The sequence below is a fragment of the Martes martes genome (assembly GCF_963455335.1).
Source record: "Martes martes genome assembly, chromosome: 7".
Classification (NCBI taxonomy): Eukaryota; Metazoa; Chordata; class Mammalia; order Carnivora; family Mustelidae; genus Martes; species Martes martes.
The window spans coordinates 20,227,473-20,250,840 of NC_137894.1; the positions used below are offsets into that span (position 1 = coordinate 20,227,473).

Consider the following 23,368-nt stretch of genomic DNA (forward strand, 5'->3'; position numbering starts at 1 on the left):
CTTGTATACATTTAAGGACTCCCTCCCAGGGAGCATTATGATTCTGTTACCTCTTTCTCGGATCTCTTTAAGTGGTTGCATCTGTCTAGGAATTGATATCCGGCCATGACCCACTCCTTCTGGATGAGACTCTGGAATCCTGCGATTGTCCTAAAATGGGGATCCAGCATCACTTGAATAAGAGAAGCTACAATACAGCTCAAGTCTCTTCCCTCTTCCTCTGTCAAGAAAATGGAAAGAAAATGAATACTACTCAGAAAAATGCTGAGAGAAGGGGAAGAAAGACTAAAGTGGGTAATACATTACTCTCTGCCTAGGCTGCCTTCAAAATAATCCAAGTTAGGAAAGTTCACTGGATTCCAGCAACTCTAAAACATTACAGACTTTCAGATCAATTAGTGTCTAATGGGAGATAGTCTTTTTTACATGAATATTTCCAGAAAACAGAGCACAGCCCTCATACTTTTTACATTTCAGTGACTTGTGGTGGAAATCTTGCATGAGTCTGTTCTACTTCTGTTTCCTAAGAACATTAAATATACTCTTTCTACTGGCAACTCCATATGGTGACTCAGAAGTGAATGAGGGGGACGGACTGTCCACCATCACCTGAAAAGGTGGCAAACATTTTCCTCCTATCTTTTATAGCTTGCATCCATTTCAATAATGCCAGTAAATACCCTGATATCAAAGCCAGCCAAAGAAATCAGGAAAAAAAAAATCTACCAGTATCCCTTGTAATTAGATTACAAAATCATTAACAAAATATGAGCAAGTCAAATTATCTCATGAATGCAACAATCTATTCCAGGAATGCAAGGTTGGTTTAACATCCATCTAACCAAGTAACATTTCATATAAATAAAATCAATGATAGAAATAACATAATCATCTCATTAGATGCATAAAAATTGTGTGATCAAAATTCAAAGTTCATTCTCGATAAAAACTCTCTTATCAAACGAGGAATACAGACAGATACTTCAACCGCACAAGAGGAATCTATGAAAACCTACAACCAACGTCATTCTTTAAGGATGGTAATTCCTAGAATTGAGTGATTCCGCTTTTCTAAGCACCTACCCACAAGAAATAAACAAGTATGTCCCCATGAAGACTTTTAAAGAAATGTTCACAGCAGCATAATTCATAACAGCCACAACATGGAAATAAACCCATGTCCATCAATAGCTAATATATAAATAAAATCTGGTACTGACAAAGGAACACTATTCAGAAATAAAAAGAAACATGCTACATGCTACATGAATGAACCTCGAAAACATGTATGTTAAATGAAAGAAGCAAGAAGCAACAGATCACATACTGTATGACTGTTTCCATGACACATGCAGATAGAGCCAATCTACAGAAACAGAAGACTAGTGCTTGTCTGGGGCTGGGACACAAGGAATGTTTTTGGTGTGATAAAAAATTTTTAAAACTGGACTCTGAACTCTACAGGTACTCTGTATATTTACTAAAAAATATTGATTTCTACACTCAGAATGGGTGAATTTTACACTAAGTGAATAATAAACTATTTCAAAAACACGTTCTAAAAAAAAAAGTGTTAGTAAAATGCAGGCTTGGTATCTCTTCTAAGCCTTTTGTATTATAACAAATGCTTCAAAACATGCGCTAAGTAGGATTTTGCAATAGGGTAAGAACACCCACTGGCTCAGAGGACAGATTACTGGGTTGCTGGGTTCTGCATGCATTTGTGAATTAAGTAACTCTGACTGCATCAGTTAAGGATTACTTGAAATAGTGCATCACTATTCTTTTCTCCCCCGAAAGGTTTTAAATATCTTTACTTTGCTCAAGTCAGTTAAATTCGACAGTTGGTAAAAATACTTTTGTCAGCTCTAGTAGCATAGCATATTCATAAACTATGCAATGTGAATGTCATAAAATAAGGTAGCTCACGGTTTATGAAACTTCATCGTTGGTAAGCTTAGAAATTCTTTTAGCTGTAAAGTTATTTCACATATAATTATCCTTTGCTTAACTGAAATATTTTTATATTGTACTGTACTGCTCCTAAACATCAGACAAACTTCACATTATTGGCTATTCAACTCAATTTTTTGATACCCAACTCTTTCTTTAGAGTCCAGTCCAGCGTGATCCAAAGGCATTTAAACTGAAATCTGTATGAATTCAAAACGTCTAAGATTAGAGAGAAAGGACGCTCTGCCAAGATTAACACTTTGTATGACTCCAGCGGGAGCTGTGACCCACACTTCTCATGCTACAGGAAGGAAGGTTTAACACAGGGCAGAAAAGTGGACTCCCTTCTATTCCTCTGTCTGCTGCCACTGGACCACAGCTGTCCTGGACTGAGGTGCAGAAGCTGTAGTGTCTGGTGGCACTGTGGACAGTAAGAGATGGCTAGGAGTCATGTGACTGAATGGACTGCAGACAGTCACTGAGCTGCCTGGCATGGTGACCAGTGTCACTGGTAACAAATTACCTTGTAGGATGACGGAGAGATGCCGGCTTTCTAGAATGTACACGAGTTCTGCTGAATGTTTAAGGAATGCCCTGGAAAGAGAAAGGGAAAAATACTGTCAAAAAATCAGATTTCCACTATAAATATTCCCTTAAAAGTGTTTGAAATCAAACACATCTAATCTTCTACTATACTGTATTCTCAATAACCTTTATGAATTTCATCAGTATTTATGTGATTCTTCAACAGAGTATCTTTTGATTTTTTTAATCAGGGAAACTCATTAACCCTTTTATAAAAAGGGGATTGCTTTACATGACATTCTTTTTTTTTTTTTAAGATTTTATTTATTTATTTGACAGAGAGGAAGAGATCACAAGTAGGCAGAGGGGCAGGCAGAGAGAGAGAAGGAAGCAGCCTTTCTGTCGAGCAGAAAGCCTAATGCAGGGCTCGATCCCAGAACCCTGAGATCACGACCTAAGCCGAGGGCAGAGGCTTAACCCACTGAGCCACCCAGGCGCCCCGATTTACATGACATTCTTGAAATCACAATCACAAAACACAGAGATCAGTGGTTGCAGGACAGGGGTGCGGATACAACTCTGAAGGGGCAGCACGGAGGCCCGGTGGTGACAGAGCAGGTCTCTATCCTGACTGTGGCAGCTGCAGGGATCTATATGTGCACAGATACACAGACTGCCGCACGCACGCACGGAAACATGTATAAATGGGTGAAATCTGAATAAGGCCTATACATTGTACCACTCGGGTGTGGTTTTGTTTTGTTTTAAAGATTTTATTTATTTGACAGAGAGAGAGTGCACAAGCAGAGGGAGCAGCAGGAAGGAGGAGAAGCAGGCTCTCTGCAGAGCAAGGAGCCTGATGCAGGACTCAGTCCCAGGAGCTTGAGGTAATGACCCGAGCAGAAGGCAGATGCTTAACCGACTGAGCTACCCAGGTGCCCCGTGCCACTTGGTTTTGACACCATATTCTAGGTATGGAAGATGTTACCACTGGGGGGAAGCTGGTGAGGAGTGAATGGAGCACTGCACTGTTTTTGTACCTCCTGTGAGTCTGTAATTATTTCAAAATTAAAAAAGTTAAGTTCAAAAAAAGAAAGTGACTGTACAAACCTTACATATTCTAACCACCGAGTATTTTCCAGTGAAGACAACCATTTTTCTTCAGTTTCTTCAAAAGGCTCTGCAATAAATATGGCAGTTATACACACATACATGTTTAAGCATTTTAAAGAACTTTACATGACCAGTATCAGAATTAAGTGATACACATCACAGTTTTTCATATTTAAAAGCTGGCTTTAAGAAAATATTATGCATTTTCATTTAACAATATAAACATTAAGAGACATGTTTCAGGCCCATAAAAAACAAAACAAGGATTCCCTGGGCCTTGGTTTCCTTCACTCTGGCTTTCAGGGAAATTCTGGAGAGTCTCAGCACCTCTGCCTCCTAAGAGCCAGTGGTTCTCACTTTCCTGGGGAGCCTCTGCTTGGAATCGGGAGCCCGCACTCACAGCTTCCTGCCGGCAAACCCTGCCCTCCCTGCCTCTCTCCGCCTCCCTTGCCGCCCTCACTGCCTCCCAGGACACGGTGTCTGTGACCATGGCAGGAACAAGGACACATTCCCGGCAGGGCTTGTATGCCCTCCCCAGTCCTGCCCGGCCTGTTTCCAGGTGTCTCTCGCCTCATGAACTCCAGGCTCTAGTCACATTCCAGCAGACAGCCGAAAATCATCCATGTCACTGTACTTTTTTAACACCTCCCCCCCCCCACCCCGCCAGCTCTCCTTCCAGGCCAGTGCCCCCTCGCTGTTGCAGACCTGCCCCAGTGGCTGCCTCTCCTGGCTCCTGGGTAACAAGAGGCCCTCCTTCAGGAAGGACTCACTTCACACCAAAGATGCTTCCGTGAGTCACCCCCACCCCGGGACACACTGAAAGCACCTGAGAAGCACCTGCTCAAACACAGGATTAGAACTCCGAGGCCACACAGATTACAACACGGCTCAGTCTGAAATCCGTGTCAAGTTCCATATCTCACAATGTAACCATCTGCGTTAAAATCTCAGTACGTTTGTCTGGAAGGTAGCTCACTGTTCTCCTTGACACTTTTACCAAAGGATCCTACCATGACAGTTCACGCTTTGAAAGTGATTTCATTGGTTTATTTCTTTCCTCCAAAACAAAAAGCAGTTTAAACACCTCATTTTCTAAGAGCTTCTGATATTGTCACATATAATAATTTGTACAGATATTTCAATGCACCTCAACTTAAATATGTCCATTTGTGTATTTTCAAGGAATATAACTTTTTCTGACATACCTCATGTAATGCTGTAACCCCCATTCATTATATACATACATATATATACGTATACACACACACACACGCACAAAATGAAATTACCATTAACGCATAGTTGCTTAAGTTTCACAAAAGCCGCCTGTATTTCTTGGATATTGGGCAAGGTCTTATCCAAATCTGATTTGTAAACATCACTTCTCTGTGGATGACTTTTAGTTACTGCGTTACAAATCCTAATAAAGACAAAATCCTTGAGTCATTCATTCATGCCACACATATTTTTTGAAGACCTATTATGAGCTAAGGCACTACTCTAAGGGCTGGAGACAGACGAATGAGACCGGTGGGGCCTCTGCTCTCACAGAGCTTCTATGCTTGGTGATGGGAGGATAAATGAGCAAGTAACAGGCTGGCATGAAGGCCATGGTGGCTTCACCGAATGAATACAGGCTAGTTCAGGTCACGTGGTTGGAAAGGCTTTTCTGTGAAAATGATACTGAAGCCAAACCCCAAATGACTAGAAGCCATGCAAGATCTGTGGGTAAGTGCTCTAGGCAGAGGTATAGTAAGGGCAAAGGTCCTCTGGTGGACACAAGCTCGGCTGTGGAGAAACCTAGAGAAGGCCAGCAGGGCTGAGCTCATGAGTCTAAGGAAGAAGGGGTGGAGAGAGCTCAGACAACGAAGAGAATCTGTCTTACTTATGAAGGGTAGGAGAGCTGGAAAAACAAAGGAATTAAAACAATTTGCAGCTTAATAAAGTTAAAAGATTAAAAGTGCCACTGGCTGTAAGAGTTTAGAAAGAACCTGGGCCCAGCAGTGCTGCAGGCTTCGCTCTCACAGCAGCGCCCTTCCTGAGCACTTAAGGAGCAGACACGTCAGTCAACGCTGGCCTCGGAGCATGACACGACAGACAGGTCACTTTCAATGTGACCAAGGTAAAAAAATCCATCAGAGATTACGTGAAGGCAGTCACCCTCCTATCCAGAAACCTGAAGGGTCCTTTGAGGGTCACTTGTCGGCTATTTGCTTCAACAAACATGGCTTTCTTAGGTATGCCAGTGTGGAAAAAAACCCTAACATCTGGCTGGCTGTACCAATAATCGTGTGTAATATACAATTTGAGGCTCTCTGAGCCAGTTTTCAAAGATTTGTTCCTTTGTTCCTCATCTATTTAGTAAGTATTGAATAAGTATCTGATACAGAAGGTATTTCCTGAGTGCTGAACGTACAACGGACAGTGTCCAAAATGTAGTCCCTTTAGCTCACAAGCTCACAGCCTCGTAGCAAAGACAGGCAGTAACCAAACTAACACACATATACAATTAAAAACCAAAGTAAGTGTTACGATGAGGCGTGATCTAATTTAGGAGGTGAGGGACAGCTTATTTTCAGGAGTGATGTCCGAACGGAGATATAAAGAATGAGTGAGCACTGAGTGGGTGGGGTAGAGAGTGCTTGAGGATAAGCATGAAGACAGCCAGCCTGAAAAGGGAACAGCACCAGCGAACATCAGGTGAGAAAGCCCGGCATAGTCCACGGGGCCAGGGCCCAGAGCAACGGGCCAGGGCCCGGAGCAACAGGCCTGGTACTGGTGAGACACGGAAGGAAGGCATGAGGGCCCCTGACAACACACTGGGGGGTGGAACTGGAGTGGATACACATGAGTTCGTAAGATTTTGAGAAAGAGAAGAGACAGAATTTGATGAACTGAACGTGGGGAGGGAAGGGGAAGAGAACATATCCAGGATGATTCCTGGGTTTCTGAGAACAGGCTGGGAGAGGGCATGGTGCCCGTGCTGGAGTCTGAGTTTGGACATCATGAGTTTAAAGGGCCTTTAAGACTTCCACGGAAGAGGGGCACCTGGGTGTTAAAGCCTCTGCCTTCAGCTCGGGTCATGATCCCAGGGTCCTGGGATCGAGCCCCGCATCGGACTCTCTGCTTAGCAGGGAGCCTGTTTCCTCCTCTCTCTCTCTCTGCCTCTCTGCCTACTTGTAGGATCTCTGTCTGTCAAATAAATAAATAAAATCTTAAAAAAGAAAAAAAAAGAGACTTCCAGAGAAGATGTCACATTAGGGATATAAATGTTATGATCACTGAAGCCACAGCCACAGATGAACTTCTTGAAGGAAATAGAGAATGGGAAGCCTCAGACAGCTTCTAGGTAGTCTTCAAAGAGCCAGGGCTGCAGAGGGCACACAGTACCAGTGAGGAAGAGGGGCTGCAGGAGAGTGGGAAGGAGCAGAGCGCTTTAGGGACAGGCAGAGCAGCAGTGATGGCTGCTGCCTGCTGAATGCCCACGGCTTTAATGACAAGGAGCTTACTGGTAACTTCAGCAGCAGATGCCAAACTTGTTTGTGGTAGCTAATTAGAACACAATTCAAGCTACTGTGACTCTAAGACCTTAGACACATTCAACTAATAGAGAAGTCTGATTTATCCTGAAGTATCTCAACTGGAAACCACTGTACTTTGGAAGTATGTTAAAGGTGACACTGGTATACCAAGACGTCAGCAACGTAAGATCCTCTGGTGTCTTACAAGCCAAAGGGTTAAATTATGTTTAGTATAAACTTCAATGTAAATTTTAATATATGCACATTTTTTTTCAAAATGGTAATTCATGTATAGAATACATGTTGCTAACTAATTAATAAAACTATGTCGTTTTCCAACTATTTTCAAGTAGTCAGGAGTTTACTGTATTCATTTAGGATAACTAAAAATGTCCCAAGTAACAACAGCCGTGTCTTAATTACCTCTGGTCAATTTTCCTCTGCTGCAGCACATCTTTTATGAGGGCCATTCGCACAAGAGCACTGCCATTCGAGTGGCTCCAGCACCAGAGCTAGGAGAGAAGCAGAGCCTTTACTTAACTGGGCAGAAGAAAAAGACATCGGAGTGAATGAAATCCAATAGACATCACTTACTGGCATCCTTCTTCCAACAAAAGAATGGGAAAAGATCTTCAGATCTTGGTCTGCTAAAGAACTCGGCACTACAAAGTATTCTGGAAGGCTGGAGAGGAAAAAGCAAACCGTGACACAACAGTCCTGTGCTTTAGGCAAGTAAATGTGCTTTCCAGATGCCATATATACACATTTATGCCCATTTAGTGTGTTTCCTATGTGGCGGCCACATGGCATCTACTGTGGAAGACGAGGCAGACCCTAGACATCTCTGCCTTAAAACATGTATCATGGGGTCAATTATCACAGAACTAATATTTACAGCAGGGGAAAACAGCCGAAGGAGATGTGTGAAATATTCTCCAAAACGATTTTTAATCAAAGATGTATTCGGTTTCTGAAAAACATATCCATCTTTGTTCTCTACGGGCGAGGACAAAGGGTACAGAAGACAAAACCAAACCCGAGCCACAAACCCAAGAAGCTTTAGCTCCTTCTCTCCATCTTCTAACCGTTTCCATCCCCAGAAAACACCCAGACTCTGGGACACTGACTGGACAGCAACTCCTAGCAGGCAGGCTCACTGCGCCCGAACACATCCTCCTTTCTCTCTTCTTCCCTTATCTTTAAAACACCCATGGAAGCACTATTAAAAACAAAATGTTCCATTCATGGTAACGTGAAAGTCACCAGAGAGCAGAGTCTGATTATTACGCTAAGAAGTCTGGACTCACCAAGTGGAGATCATGTAACCCTCGTTAATAGAACACACTCTCCAGCCGGAGGCACCCGTCCTCTTGATTTCTCGGTCCCAGTCCGAGTATGTTTCGAAGAGCGGAGTTTTTAGGGTGCTGCCCCCGCCAGCTCCACCGCCGCCTCCTGAGGGTACTCCATTAATTTTGTTGGCTACAAGAGAAAGCGGTATTATTAATTTTATTTCAAGGTCACATTTCGTCCCACATGCCCTCTCCGCTCTCAGCGCCTCCTGTCAGGAACACGCGCGGACGGGACGTCTCCTCCCTGCGAGTCTCTCAAGTGTCCCTCAGATGTTCCAACTGCTCCCAATGGTCCTGAGAAAGAGGCAGCCCTCCTCTTGTCAGAAGAACTCATTTTGTTTCATCCTTATCAGCTCTTTCCCGACTCCCTCAGCACCGTTAGTTTTTCTGTCCTCCTACTGGCCCTATCTCCTCTGCCTTCGAACACAAATAGGTCACCTTGATTTTGAAAAGACTTTCACTAGACCAAGCTGCACCACTCCAGCTACTGTGCTATATATACATTTTTCCCTCCTCCCCATTACTGATGATCTTCCCGAAATGATGAACAATGCCTGCTACCCAGATCTTCTCCTCTTCCATGGTCTTCTATCCCTATCGTTTCATGGAAGCCACTCACAAGCCTCCCTCATCCCCCTGCCCTAAACTGTGGCGTAAATTCAAATCCTTGCTCATTTTTTCCACATGTTTTGCCTGGAACAATAAATGCATCCGAACATGTCTGCTCTCGACCAAATCTTTCATCCTTCTAATATTGACGCCCCGCTCTTTTCTACAGTTCATTATAAAATTCTTGGTCTCCTGTATCTACTCAAATTTCCTTTGTAAGTTCACAAGGGTTCCTTGTACTCCATCCACCACAGGGCCACTCCCATCTGGGGATTTCAGCAGAGGGCCTACACCTGAATTTCCTCAGCAAGAAGCCCTCTCTCATGGAGAACTGCTATCCTCTGTGACATGCCCACAGACTAAGGAAAACCAACAGAGTGACCAGAGGGAGAAAGAGTGTCTCAGCAGTCAGCCTCAACTACCCTGGCAATCTGAGGTGACAGACGGCACAATCTTTCCTGGTCCTGTGTCTCACTGCTGCAGGTGGCAATGGTGGTGGCAAGTTTCTAGCCTGACATCCCCGACACAACGTTCTGCAGCACTCAAACCAGCCTGTAGCCTGCTGCAGGACCCAATGCCCCAAAATGGTGCTTTCGTGATGCCATACCCTTGTCCCAAACTTTTCCTCATGGTCATTTTCCAACTTCCTCAAGCAAACCTAAATGGTTTTGCTAAAAAAGCCCTTAGATAATCAACCCGAACTTTCATTACTGCCTAAGCCCCGTGCTCCCCTGTAACCACAGAAACCCCTTCACTGTCCCACGAACATGCCATGCCATGCCCACTTCTGTGGACCATTTATTAACACCTGGTCCAGAGAGGTAGTTTTGGAGAACTTCCCATGTGCTAAGGCCTGAAAATTTAAAAATGAGTGCAGTTTTATCTGTATCTTGAAAGTGCCAACAAGACAGTGGAGAGTAAGCTCGGCCCCAGTTCCAGTGAGCAGGATGTACAGGCGCAACGACAGCCCAGAGGAGGGTGCCCTTGGCACTCACTGGAGACAGAGGCTGGGGCACGAGAGGCCTCAGGACCTGACCAAACCTGAACAGAGACCTAAGGAAGGAGCCCAATGTTGCCAGGTGGCTGGTGAGATGAGAAGAAGGTAGGTCTGCTGGGTAGAGCAGAACATAAAACATGGTGTAATTGTATAATATCAGCTAGAGCATGAGGGATGCAAGGGATGGTGGAAGAGATGCTGGAAAATGAGATGGGGCCAAGATTCTTGGTCTCTGCTGCCCCAAACAGTAGCCATTAGCCACATGTGTGATTGAAATAAACAAAATAAAATAAAATAAAGTATGCAGGTCCTCCGTTGTACCAGACACATTTCCAGTGCTGAACAGCTGCATGTGGCTAGAGGCTCCTATACCAGCAAATGCAGAGGAGAGAACATTTCCCTTCCTGGACAGCGCTACTCTAGATTAGAAAGGGTCTTATGCACCATGTTCAGAATTCTGAATTTTATACTTTAAGTGGCATCAGAATTACCCAGTCATTCTGATTTCAGCAGAGCTTATTTAATATTAAAACGCTAAAACCAAGCACATATCCTGGAGTGCCACTCCATCACAGAGCCTTCTCCAGAGGAGCTATAACCGGAAAGTCTGCTGAGGTACTTGAGAGCTGTAATCTTTCCGGGAGGCAGAACCTTCATGGAATGTCCAGGCAACTGTCACTATACTCACAGTGTTCCAGAACACCAAAACCACAGAAAGCTATTCAACATTAGAAGATATAATTCATCACATGATCAAATTACGAAGGAAAAACAAACCCCTTATGATCAGTTCAAAGTGCAGAAAAATATTTGATCAAGTTTAGTACCTACACATAATTTAAAAAAACAAACTTCAGTAAACTGGGAATCAAAGGGAAATTCCTTACTTTATAAAGGGTAATTACCAGAAACACACAGTAAACATCATCATCAAAATCCAAAACAGAAATGATGCCTGCTATCCTGATTACCAGTCAACACTTTACCAGAGGTCCTCACCACACAATGAGACAGCCACCACCAAAAAAGAAGTAATAAAGAGCACATTCACCATTTTTAAAGAGCTATCTATGTAAACAGCTTGGCAGGATACGCTCAGCTAGGAGTCTAGAATGGAACACTTTGAGTATTTTCAAGTTATAGACTTTAGTAAGCTACTGAGAACCTACAGTTTATGAGATGGTTTCTCTAGCAAGATGTAGGCTGGTCTAACTACAAAAAGACAAATTTTCTGAACATCAGGTGAGAAAACCAATAAGATATTACACTGTTTACTATTTTACAGGTTTTGGTTGTTGAAAACCTGTCCATTTCGCAACAACTAGAGCTAGGTTATATGTTTACATCTTCTTCAGTGACAGCTTATTAGAGAATGTGCAGCAGATATTTAATATGGCATTACAGAGTCTGGAAATACTAACGCTTTCCAGAAAGTCCCAAAGGCCTGATGCCTGTGGCCTGCTCTTCAAGCGGATTACTAATGCGTGCAGCAACAGACTGGCAAGATCAGTCATCTTACGAAGATCCAGCTTCTCTCAGAGTCACCTGAGGTTTTAGGACAGCTCCTCAGCCAACTGAAAGTGAAAACCAGATAGTAAGCACTCCTGACCTTGGCTACCTTCTTCTTCTTTTTTTTTTTTTAAAGATTTATTTATCTGACAGAGTGAGGGTGAGAAGAACGCATGCGCACATGTGTGCATAAGCGGGGCAGGGGGAAGGGCAGAGGGAGAGAGAGAGAATCCTCAAACAAACGTCCCACGGAGCGCGGAGCCCGACGTAGGGCTTGATCCCAGGACCCTGAGATCGTGATCTGAACCAAAATCAAGAACTGAATGCACTTAACCGACTGAGCCATCCAGGTGCCCCATCTTGGCTATCTTCTGTGACACAGCTCAGAAGTCTAATCCCATGCCGTGCTGAAATTATCAGAGAATTTCCACTTAACTAGCCCCATCTACATTTAGAATGGCCCCAAACAACAGCAAAGACAGTAAAAATGGTTAACATATGAGAAGAAAGCCTATCGCTTTGACGATACTGCAGGAAACAGAAGTCATAAAGGATGTCAAGGTTTGTAAAAAGCAAGCTGTGATGTTATGTTCAACAGGGTGAGTCAACGAAGTAGTTCTAACCGGGAGACTTGGACTTTGGGCCTGGGGCAGAGCTGGTATGGATGCATTTCTAAAAGCTCCTCCAGGGATTTTGATACAGAAGGCTGGTTGGGAACCACTAGTATTCAAGAGACAGCTACACTGAGAATCTTAAAAGAACTGACCGGCAAAAAACTTTAAAAATTTCTACAGTTTCAAATGGACTATGTACTCTGCAAGTGGTTTTCAAATAAGCATTTAATGGAAAAAATCTAATACCAAGGCCTATGTTAATAAAAAGGAGAAAATCACAAAATAAAATAAACCACTGAAAATGAACATTTTCTGCCCTGAGACTACATGACAACTTGAGATTATATCACAGCATTTGCAAGCTCTGTGTCTGCCATGGAGTAGAGCTGCTAACATTGAGGCTACAGATAACTTCATGAGGTTTTCTTTTCTTTTCTTTTTTTTTTGAGCAGGGGAGGGGCAGCGGCAGAGGGAGAGAGAGAATCTTAAGCAGGCTCCATGCCCAGGGCAGCGCCTGATGCAGGGCTCGATCTCACCATGCTGAGATCACAACCTGAGCCGAAATCAGGAGTCAGACACTTAACTGACTGAGCCACTCAGGTGCCCCAACTTCATGAGGTTTTCAATTCTCCAGACTGGAAGCATAATCTGACATCTTACCAATTTAACTACAAAGGTCCATCTGTACTTTTGTGACATTATCTGCCCAATAACAACCTGACTGATGAAAGCAGAGTCCTTGTGGTTTCTTTCAAGTTAAGAAAGAAAGAACCCAGAACCACTGTGTTTGTGCCAGCGCCTCTTGAGGGGTTCCAAGCCTAGGGGTGCTACGCATTGTCCCTTTACTTTGGGATCCTCACAGAAGTACTTGGATGACTGGTGAGCTCTGCAGAGATGGTGTTTTCACTCAAGGGATGCCGAACGTGGAAGAAAACCTCAGAGTGCTTAAGGCCGTCTAAGAGAGTCTTTCCCTAGGTAACTGCAGGGGATATCCTCTAACTCCAAATCTTATTCGTGGAAACAGCTTTGTCACCTACCTGCCTGCAAAAAGGACTTCTTTATTCTTTAATCCAGCCAATGAATCAAGGTGGCATCCAGAAGTTCAAGAGTGGATTATTGGGCATCTTTCACTCACAAATTAATGAATTCTGACTGCAGTGTGTGGATAGTTCAGGCTTCTTTTGATCTTAAGGATGCAGTTTATGCTTCTGCAACAGCACGGAAGGATATTAAAGGGTGTTACCCTATGAGGAATCGTAACAAAACTCTGGCCAAGTGTTATGTTTATGAAGTACCTGTCAAAGCAGGAGATGATTGAAGGATGTAATAAAAAAAAGTGTCCCTGAATATTTAAGTATTAATTATCAAATTTTATCAACAAAGCTTTACATAAGAAGACATATAGAACCGATTGATGTAAATAAGAAAATCCCGTAGCAGAGCTATGGGTAGAATAACTATTTAAAGTACTGTTAACCCAGAGATGCCCACAAGGAATGGATGAAGAAAACTGAGAAGTAACCGGAGCAGGCATCAGGTTCCCAAACACATAATGAAGTTTAGTGCATTTGCTGAGCTCAGGTCATTACATTACCGCAGAAATTATGAATCTATATCCTGGACAGAATCATTTCTATTAGAAAAAAAAACCGCATCAAGAATTGATCTGTATCATAAATTAAAGTGGGAATCAAAGACTCTTAGAACTCTTGGACCTCTTGAAACTTTCATTTCAGCTACTCTCTTGCAAGTGTGGGTGAGGATCTTATTGAAAATAACCTTGATGATCATGGTCTGTAGCTTGATGATGACTCAAAGAAATATTCACCTAATGAGTAGTGCAGGATCTACAATACTTTTATGTTTAGGCAATAAGTAAATGTATAATTTATATTAAGAAATAAACTTTAAAAATAATTTGTTCAAGCCTAAATTACAATCGGTTACATTTTGATAAGAAAAATTAAGTTACAAATACTTTGTCTTTCATTTCTATAAATACAGCACTATACGATAAGAGCTACTCCTTCTGCAAAGCGTGACTTTCACATGCCGTCCCTATGGTGTTTACAAAGATCTTTTAGAGTAGTGAAAATACACTTATACCATATGCACCTGTAGATACTCTGTATTGTTCCTACATCTTAATGTATTTACAATATAATACTCAAATATGCTTTTATTACATAGATTAAATTACTACAGTATGTTATGTTTTGAGATAATAAAATGAAAGACCAGTACAATTAATAATTTGTAAGATCCTTTTCCCCACCATGTTGGGGTGAACTGATCTTTCATTGTAAATACATAATGGATTTATTTTTCTTCCTTAATAGTGGGAGAACATGTGCCTTAGTAGGTTGAGTCAACGTGTGGTCCCTAATCCACAAGGGGCTAATATGAGACATGACCCTTTTGTTTTTCCTCTATCCCTTTATCAGATTTTTAAAAATGGCTGATTAAAATTAAATTTGCATGTAAGAAATGTACAGAATTACATGATCATCTGGAATTTTCCTTGGTGACGTCATCACTGAGTAATCACATAGTCAGTAAGTATATGAATAGTACTACTTTACTTTTACAAAAACTGCCTGGAATGTACTTGTCCTTTGGACAAATGCTCCTGTTCCTTTCATCAATTTTATTAAGAAATATAAATTCAGTATTTTGATGACCTCAATGATGATCTCTCCACTAAAAAGTTTAACCACTTCAGCTTCTGCATGAAATCACACCATGTCAGAAAAGATCATGCACTTCAAATATCTTTTAATTTTCTGTTTTCTTTAAAAGTTGAGACTATTTCAACTCAAGCTATCAGTTAAAAATGGGGAGGAGGGGGATCTTTCTTGACCGTAAAATACAAGCCAGGGACCATCGGTAAAAGACCTAACATGATTCTTATAAACCTATGTTTATAGCTACTTACAGGTTCTTCCTGGTCACTTTCTAAAAAATAATCTAACAAATCTCCCCTCTTTTAGTATATAGTGCTTTATTCTCTGGCAGTTATGAAGCTAATAATTCTACAATCATTAAAGCTCAAGTACTTGGAAGCCTCTGATAAACATAAGAATAAAACTTATACAATGTAAAGTTAGTTACAATATTTAATATTTTCATATTTACCTGAATTGTGGTATTTTTTCCCAACATATTCAAATGCAAAGAGTAGCTGGAGGTCTGTTGGCTGGGAATAATGAGCTATTGCAAGGCATACCTAGGAAAAATTCTACATTTAGAATTTGATTTTAACACACTTATTTAAATGAAATGTACAATAAGGCCTTGGTTACTGGGAGCATCATCTTGGGTGGGCCAGTGATTAAAGATTCTTATTTACGTGTTTTTTTCTGTTGAAGCTAGAATGGGAAACAGCTCCCTAAGGCCAGGTATCTCATTCATTGTTGTGCCCCCAGGACACTGTTTATAATCTTTAGGGAGTACATGGTTAAGTATTTAGTAAGTGCTTGCTGAGTTGAATTTTAATAGGAAAGTAATTTTATTCAAATAAAGAAACTTGAAACCTAAAGAAGCATTCTCCAAAAAGGTAGTGACATATAGATATAGATACAGATACATACATACTCCTAAAGAAAGGATTAAAAAAAGTTTCATTTTTGATGGACTGTAATGATTTAATACCAGCAATCTGGAAGGCTTAATGTAAGGTATGAAATTTTAATGTTCATAACCTCATGGATTAAAAAAAATCTAGACTTAATAGGAAAGTTACAATCACAAAAAATGAAAACTAGCAAGAAACCCAAAAGTAGAGGTGACTCAAAGACATACATTTTAAAAAAACAGACAACTGTGTTTAAGAAAATGGTTTGAGACTACGTCTAGGGTGGAGTGTGGGCTTCTCCATCGAACAGATCAGGCCATGAATTGTAGTGTCTACCAAACACTTGCTGTAAATGATATAAAATCAGTTCACCTCCCTGAGCCTTGGTTTGTGCAACTGTAAAATGAAGATAATACCTATGGCTATAATAAGGATTAAATCTTAATGCATGCCTTGGCCTGTGCAGAAGCGCCATACATGGAAATATGGTTGATGTTATTTTAACTGAGGCTGGAGAGAAGGAAGGACAGACAGTGCACTATGTTGACAACGCCCTGGACTAGACTGCAGAAGAAAATATTCTTGAATGATTGGAACAGAAAGAAGAAATTTAAGACATATGAAAGGAGAGAAGAGAAGATCTTACTTAAAAAGATTAAATATTATTTAGAAGGAAAAGCATTAAGCCAAAACAATATATTTCTGACAGGGAGCAAGCAGGAAAAGTTTAGTTAATTGTTAGTCCATGTTGATTAGTGGTGTTTGGGAGGGTTGACGCAAATTCTACTAATGGGTCAACTATGTGTCAAGTTCTTGTTTAACATGTATATTAAAAGTCTTCTATAGAATGTTTCCTGTCTTACTAAATTAGAATATATACACAAATAAAAGGAGTTTATCACTAGTTTTAGTTTTGACTAAAAGCAACAACAAAAGATTCTTGAAACTTTTATGTAATACCTCAATTTTCTTGACTACAAGGAAAGCCTTCTAGAACAGTGCCACTTACGGAATTAGGAGACAGTAACCTACATTCCCACCCCTAATCGGTCGAATAGTCTTCCTCAGAGAGATTCTTCTAGCAGCAAAACTACTGACCTCTGTACCTTAAAGAAGTCCTCAACCACCTCCTATTCTTCTGGTTACCATATGTAGTTTATAAGCTTTGTTGTACTTTCCTGATTATCTTTCACTTTTGTTCCATTTCCCTGCACTACCACAGCCATATTCTTAAGCCATACTCACCTTTCGGCATTTCTGTGAGGTTCCCTATATTCTGGGAAAAAAAAAAATCCACAATGCCTAAGAAGTCTCTTCTAAAGAGGAAATTCTGACCAGCAACTGTGTTTCCCAGATAACCTGCTATGGTTCCCAGATACTTGCCTAATAAAATAAATCTTCTCATTCTTGATTCTTTACCAAGCTGGCTCTTCTCTACCAGACATCCCTTCTTTTCCCAATGTTCCCTCAGTGGTCTCTTGTCAGAACAACGTATCTGCCCATATTTCATATTTTGCCTGCCTTACTCCCAGCCACCTACCCGTCACACTCTGCCTGAGAAATCCTTCCCACTGCTCGGCCAACCACGCTGTCCCTGAAACTACGAGCTTCGTTGAACTCGAATCTCTTCACAGGCCTTCCTAGTCCGAGCCGATTTCACAGTATTAACTGCAGAAACCCTTCTGTTCTCTCTGAAGAACAACCGCCCTGATACAAAGTGTCTCTTCTGTTAGCTGTGCTTGTGTAGCTGAATGAATTTCAAAGTATTCACGACACAGTTTTGAGTGTAGATGTGAAAGGCACAGGGGTTCTTCGTTTTATTTCCACCATTAAATTCAATCCCTCAAGGGTAGATGCTGCCTCTGTCATTCATTGGACAGGTATTTCCTGCCTGTCCACCACATCCAAAGCCCTGGGGCTGCAGCAATGAACAACACAGACGCAGATCCCCGGACTCATGAAGCTTACATTCTAGAAGGGAAAGACAGACATGAAGCAAGATAAACAAGAAAAACGATAGTAAGTGAGATCATCGTAAGAGCTAAAGGGAAAAAAAAAGTCCAGCGGGGGAGGGATATGAAGTGTTATGGTGAGGCAGAGAAGGGAGTAGGTTAATAATGTAGAGAAGGAGACCAGGAAAGACCTTTCTGTGCAGAGCTGAGTGAAGACCTGAAGACTTCTGCATTTTTGGTTTTCCTCAGCAGCTTTCTGAAGGTGCTTTGCGTACAGCAGCAGCTGCACTAAAAATACTAGTTGACAAAATTATTTACTAACATAATAAGGAAAATGCTCTAAGCCAATGAAATGAGCATATCACGTTGTCTGACACATTTAGAAAGCAGCCACAGGCCTTGTTTACACAAAATAAATTCACAGATCATTATGGAGTATGTTGTTTATGGTCACAAAGCAAAAACAAACAAAGCAAACCCAACGTAGCCCATTTTTAGAAAGCCCTTGAGAATAGCACATCACATCTATAAAGGGTCAGGAAACAAATGAGTATGCCTAATAGCATCTCCAATGCAAGAAGACTACGAACAATCTGTGAAACCGAAGCTGGTTAATCACCTACGCAACGGCTGATGGGGGGGTGGGGGCAACAGGGGGCACAACTTGAACTAGAGCTGGTGCTGAGTAGTGTAATTACAAGTGTGTGTAACTTACTTCTACGTAACCTAAGCAAGGGGCCTTCTTGGGGACCCAGATAAAGGCACATACCACCTGAGCTATCTGGGTTACATTCATGCTGTTATGTAGGACATTTTGAGAAGAGAAATAAAGCCAAGAATCCTCTCCCTCAAGCTTTTCCATACACGTTCTTTAAAAAGCTTACGTCCATATTCCTAGCTTCCGTCACTAAGAGCTTGAAAGACTCAAAAAAGTAGGTCTCATTTTCATGTAAAATTATTCTAATTTTGCAACGTGCTCCATAAGCATTAAAAATTTTTAGAAAAACTCTACATCTTTAAACACTGCTTCTGAAAATGGTTCATCTGCCCTGGCTGTCTTAGGGAACGAAGGATATCTTGGTATTAAAGACATTAAATTATGGAGGGAAAAAAGTAAACTACTTCTGAAGTGATCTGTGGATAAAGGACAATCTTACGGACAGAAGCCGGAAGTGCCCACAGTTGGTTTCTCCTCTAAGACCAGCTAGGGGCGCAGCACTGGAGAAGCTCAAACCTCAGCAAGTTCTAGCACACTAACAAACAAAACTGGTTTCCTTATTTTGTGTTCTGAAAGCCACCAAGGAGTAAGTCTCAGATTCAAAACAAAAAAAGCAAAAAAAAAAAAAAAAAAAAAAAAGTTCAGGAAAAGCCAACTATTCTTTAAACAGATGGGCTGAATTTTCACTTTTAGAAAGTATGCCTGACAAGTGGTTCACAACCAACTAATCTGAGAATAAAGTAGAAATAAAGGGCATACATTTCACTTACCATCTTTATATACATGTACACACACATATATATATTTTGTAAGTAATAAATCATTAAAAACAATTTCTTTTTTTGCTCCTCAGTTTTGAACAGAGGTTTTTCAAAAGGAAAGGGTGGTTCCAAGTTGCTTTGAGGCTAGACACCCAATTCTGCAAAATCAAATTCCTTTTTGCTTTATACAGATCTGTCCCAAACATCCTACTGACTTGTGACAGACCCAGGATAAGGAAGATGAACGCTAATGGATGCAGCAGCACAGTGTCATCTAACTTTGTCCTATCGCAATTTAGGCAACACCAACTAGACTACCAGAAGGTTATAGAGCAATATTTAACAAAATGTGAACCAATTTAGCATTTCGAGATTTCATATTTCAACTAGAAATATAAATGCTTTTGGTATTTCAAAGCTAATCAGTGGTTTACCCACCAGAGAACTCTGAATGTGCATCTGGTCATTTTAAAACAATTTATAAAATCAGAGCATTTCCACAGAAAATTTAGCATTCAAAATTTCTAGGAGGTAAAAATCAAGCTGTAACTTCCCAACTGTTACCTAATTTTAGTTGAAAACTTTCACTTGAAATAAAAGAATATGCTAGAATTCTTCTTTTTAACTCATGAAGCCAGTAAGTTTTGGCAGCATACGTGTCCTCACCTCTGTCTCTGAAATGTAAGTCAGGGAAAAAATTCTCTTTATATTCTGACTGCCTCCAATTTTCTTTTCTGCACCTGCAACCCCCACCCACAACATGACTGTACGAAAGACAAAAAGAGCATTTCTTTCAGGCCTGAGGTTACATGCTTTTAATATTTTAAGACAGAGGAGAAAGGATTTGTGCCAGAAGTCTAGTCTTGGGAAAGGGCATAAATGGTTGGACTAGGGTGTTTCATGTAGACAGTTCCATGCAGTCCCCTTCACCACTTACCAGCAGCACAACAGACAAGGGATATCCTGAATTCCAGAGCACTTAACTGTTTTCATCTGGCAACTAATCACTTAACATGAAAACATCTTTTATGCCACTACTTTGTACCACTCTTCAATTCTCATGTGTTCCTGCTCTAATCTTCTCAACTAAGCACACAACCTCACACTTAAAAAATGACCAGCAGGTATTTATTAGAAGGCTCAAGAATGAAGCCAAATAATTATGGTTTCCAATTACTGAAATAGAATCATCTGAAAAATGGAGTTGACAGTGGGAGAGAGGGAAAATTTCTGAAAGAATATTGGGCCACTGTATCAATTTCTTACTTAAAAAAAACCCTATCCTAAATCTCTTTAAGATCTATGGTGTCCCTATTCTTATTTTTTTTAATTTTTATTTTTTTAATTTCTTTTCAGTGTTCCAGAATTCATTGTTTATGCACCACACCCAGTGCTCCACGCAATGGTGTCCCTATTCTTGATATGCATCCTGAAATTAAGATTTTCATAAGCAGATTCTTGATGCTTTGACTGATTAAATTACACGTATATATTTAAGCTCAAGAAAGTAACTCAGCTAAAATGTTTTATAATGAGCCTACTACCTAAATAGTCTTAAAGTCTTTCTTTATAAGAGCAAGCATCTCAAGTTAGTAAAATGCCCAAATCACAAACTGCAGAACTGAACAGATGAAAGGGGCCTACAAAACGTGAACCAATGACTCACAGCTACCTAGCTGAATTTTTGATAACGGAGCATGCTGAAAGATGGTTTTACACCTGAATACTTTTAGCCACAGAGCTCGCCACACTCTGGTAGATAATCTAGTCCTCGAGGTCCAGCATGTTCAGATATTTATCTATGCTTGCCTTCCTGTGAGGAAACTGTTGATTCGAAGTTCTAAAAATAAATCCACAATGTCCTCACCAAAGGGTATGAAAACAGCTGCCTTAAGAATTTTTTGACAGCCTCATTTTGATATCAACAGAAATTTCACTGCAGTAAGTCTACTAACCATGGAAACCAAGTGCACCAGAGCATTCTAGGGTGGTACAAAAGCTGAATCATTTCTGAGAGAAGGTTCCACTTCACTAAGAAACTGTTCCTTTATTCCCAATGTGTGGGAGCAGACTTCCCCTGGAAAGTGTTATATTCTCTGCATTTGCTGCATCATAGCCTGTACCCGTAAGGCATCATGTCTACCAGCTTCAATCCTCTGCCAAAGGCAAAAGGTGGGATCAAGGAAGTGGGAATTTTTGCCCACGAAACTCACTCCATGAACAGGAAATAAACATTCCCAGAAGTCAGGGAAAAAACAGAGCCAAATAAAAGTCCCTAGATTTTAACTGTTCCCGTGGAATAGCTCTCAAATTAATTCACTAAGATTTCCTTAAAGTTCTAATAATTATAACTATACCTTTACCTAACCCTTATGTAACTTAAGTCTAACTTTTAGTTCGTTGATGACATTCTAAGGTATTTTCTAAAGTTCTAACCAAGAAAGAAACCAGCTGGTAATGGTTTAAGTGCAAAAGATACACTAATTTCTACATCATAGTTTCTAGTATTGTAGGAGCTGATAAAAAAAAAAATCTGAGCAACTGAGAAAAAAGAACTTCCACACAGAACTGATATTGGTAAATACAGTGCGAAACCCCAAACTTGATAAAGCTTAATAGTATTACCTTTTTGGCACTTTCAGGACCTGATTCATCAAAGCGAAATCTGACAATTCTGAAATCTTTACAGTAAATAATTAACTCTGTTGGATTAAATTTCAGTTTCTGGTTGGGACCTAGGACTTTCTGCTTCCTCTTGTGGTCATTTACTAAAAAGGAAAAAATAAAGAAAAAAATGTGTAAAAATTCTTTTTTGTCACTCACTCTTTAGTATACTTTAACAAATTATTACTGAAAATAATTAGGTTACCCACTACTTAAACACTGCTTCTCTGGTATCTTTTATATTTGTCTACAATTTACAGAACTTGGAAAGGGGATGGATTTTAACTTTGCTTTTGACTATATTTTAAATTATCTTTGCATAAAACCACCACTATCTAGACACATTTAATGCTTAAAATTTTAATTAAAAAGAGGACAGGGTGCCTGGGTGGCTCAGTGGGTTAAAGCCTCTGCCTTCGGCTCAGGTCATGATCTCAGGGTCCTGGGATCGAGCCCCACATCGGGCTCTCTGCTCAGTGGGGAGCCTGCTTCCTCCTCTCTCTCTGCCTGCCTCTCTGCCTGCTTGTGATCTCTGTCAAATAAATAAATAAAATATTTAAAAAAAATAAAAAGAGGACAAATACTTAGAAAACATAAAAAGCTAAATCTGCTGTATTTCCATTTAAAAATAATTTATCAACTTCAGGACACCTGGGTGGTTCAGTCAGTTGAGCATCTGACTCTTGTTTTCAGCTCAGGTCACGATCTCAGGATCATGGGATTGAGCCCCACGTCGGGCTCGGCACTCAACAAGGACTCTGAGATTCTTTCTCTCCCTCTCCCTCTTCCCTCCCCTTGCTCACATTTGTTCTCCCTCTCTCTCTAAAATAAATAAAAGTTTAAAAAAATAATTTATTGACTTCTCTTTCATTAATATTCCTGGGACTCAAATAAAAGGGGGGGGGGACATAAACCTACAGAAAGAAAATTCCAACCCAAATGTTTGAGAGGTGTGATTCTTCAAGCAATACTTCCTGAGGAGAATCAGCTTTTATGGACTGAGTAAAGAATACTACATACCTGTGACAATTTGCTCAATACATGTTAAAGGGACATCATGCTCACCAAGAAGAAGGTTTCTGTAGTGGAATTTCTGAAATAAAAATTATGTTCACGTTAGGTCATTCCTCAACAACCTCAAATGGTAGTAACTGCCTTACTCTACCATGAAGACTATCTCTAAAAAGAACAAAAAGCTTTTGTCCCCAGAACTATGAAAGTTCTAAGGAGGGAGTATCTCAGAACATACTTCAGTCATGAAAAGGAAAAAGAAACACATGCTGTGTTCACACTCTCTCCACCTTTCTCTCCATACTTTTATATATGAAATGAGGTTAAATTGTATACAATAATACGTTTGTAATATCCAAGATATGCAATATTATCAATCACTTCATAGGAACCATTTGCGTGTCTGGCTCTGGTTAGACGGTCATTAAAATAACAAAGAAAAAGGTACTCTTATGTCATCAGATTTTAATGGGCAAAATCATGGCTTGATTTTACAAA

At 40.6% G+C, this 23,368-nt stretch overlaps 1 protein-coding gene across 2 annotated transcripts in view; it reads right to left on the bottom strand.

Moving 5' to 3' along the window:
- MTMR10 (myotubularin related protein 10) overlaps window positions 1-23,368 on the bottom strand; it is a 51,099-nt gene that overhangs the window by 8,741 nt on the left and 18,990 nt on the right. Inside the window, exons 4-13 of one of the 2 annotated variants that reach the window (XM_080807556.1) lie at window positions 22,880-22,952; window positions 21,821-21,963; window positions 15,326-15,416; window positions 8,420-8,591; window positions 7,707-7,794; window positions 7,536-7,624; window positions 4,881-5,011; window positions 3,589-3,658; window positions 2,477-2,547; window positions 51-220 (exon numbers count right to left, since the gene is read on the bottom strand). In XM_080807556.1, coding sequence (XP_080663682.1) covers window positions 51-220; window positions 2,477-2,547; window positions 3,589-3,658; window positions 4,881-5,011; window positions 7,536-7,624; window positions 7,707-7,794; window positions 8,420-8,591; window positions 15,326-15,416; window positions 21,821-21,963; window positions 22,880-22,952 — 1,098 coding nt within the window. The remainder of the gene's footprint in view (window positions 1-50; window positions 221-2,476; window positions 2,548-3,588; window positions 3,659-4,880; window positions 5,012-7,535; window positions 7,625-7,706; window positions 7,795-8,419; window positions 8,592-15,325; window positions 15,417-21,820; window positions 21,964-22,879; window positions 22,953-23,368) is intronic. The other variant, XM_080807557.1, reaches the window with a different exon arrangement.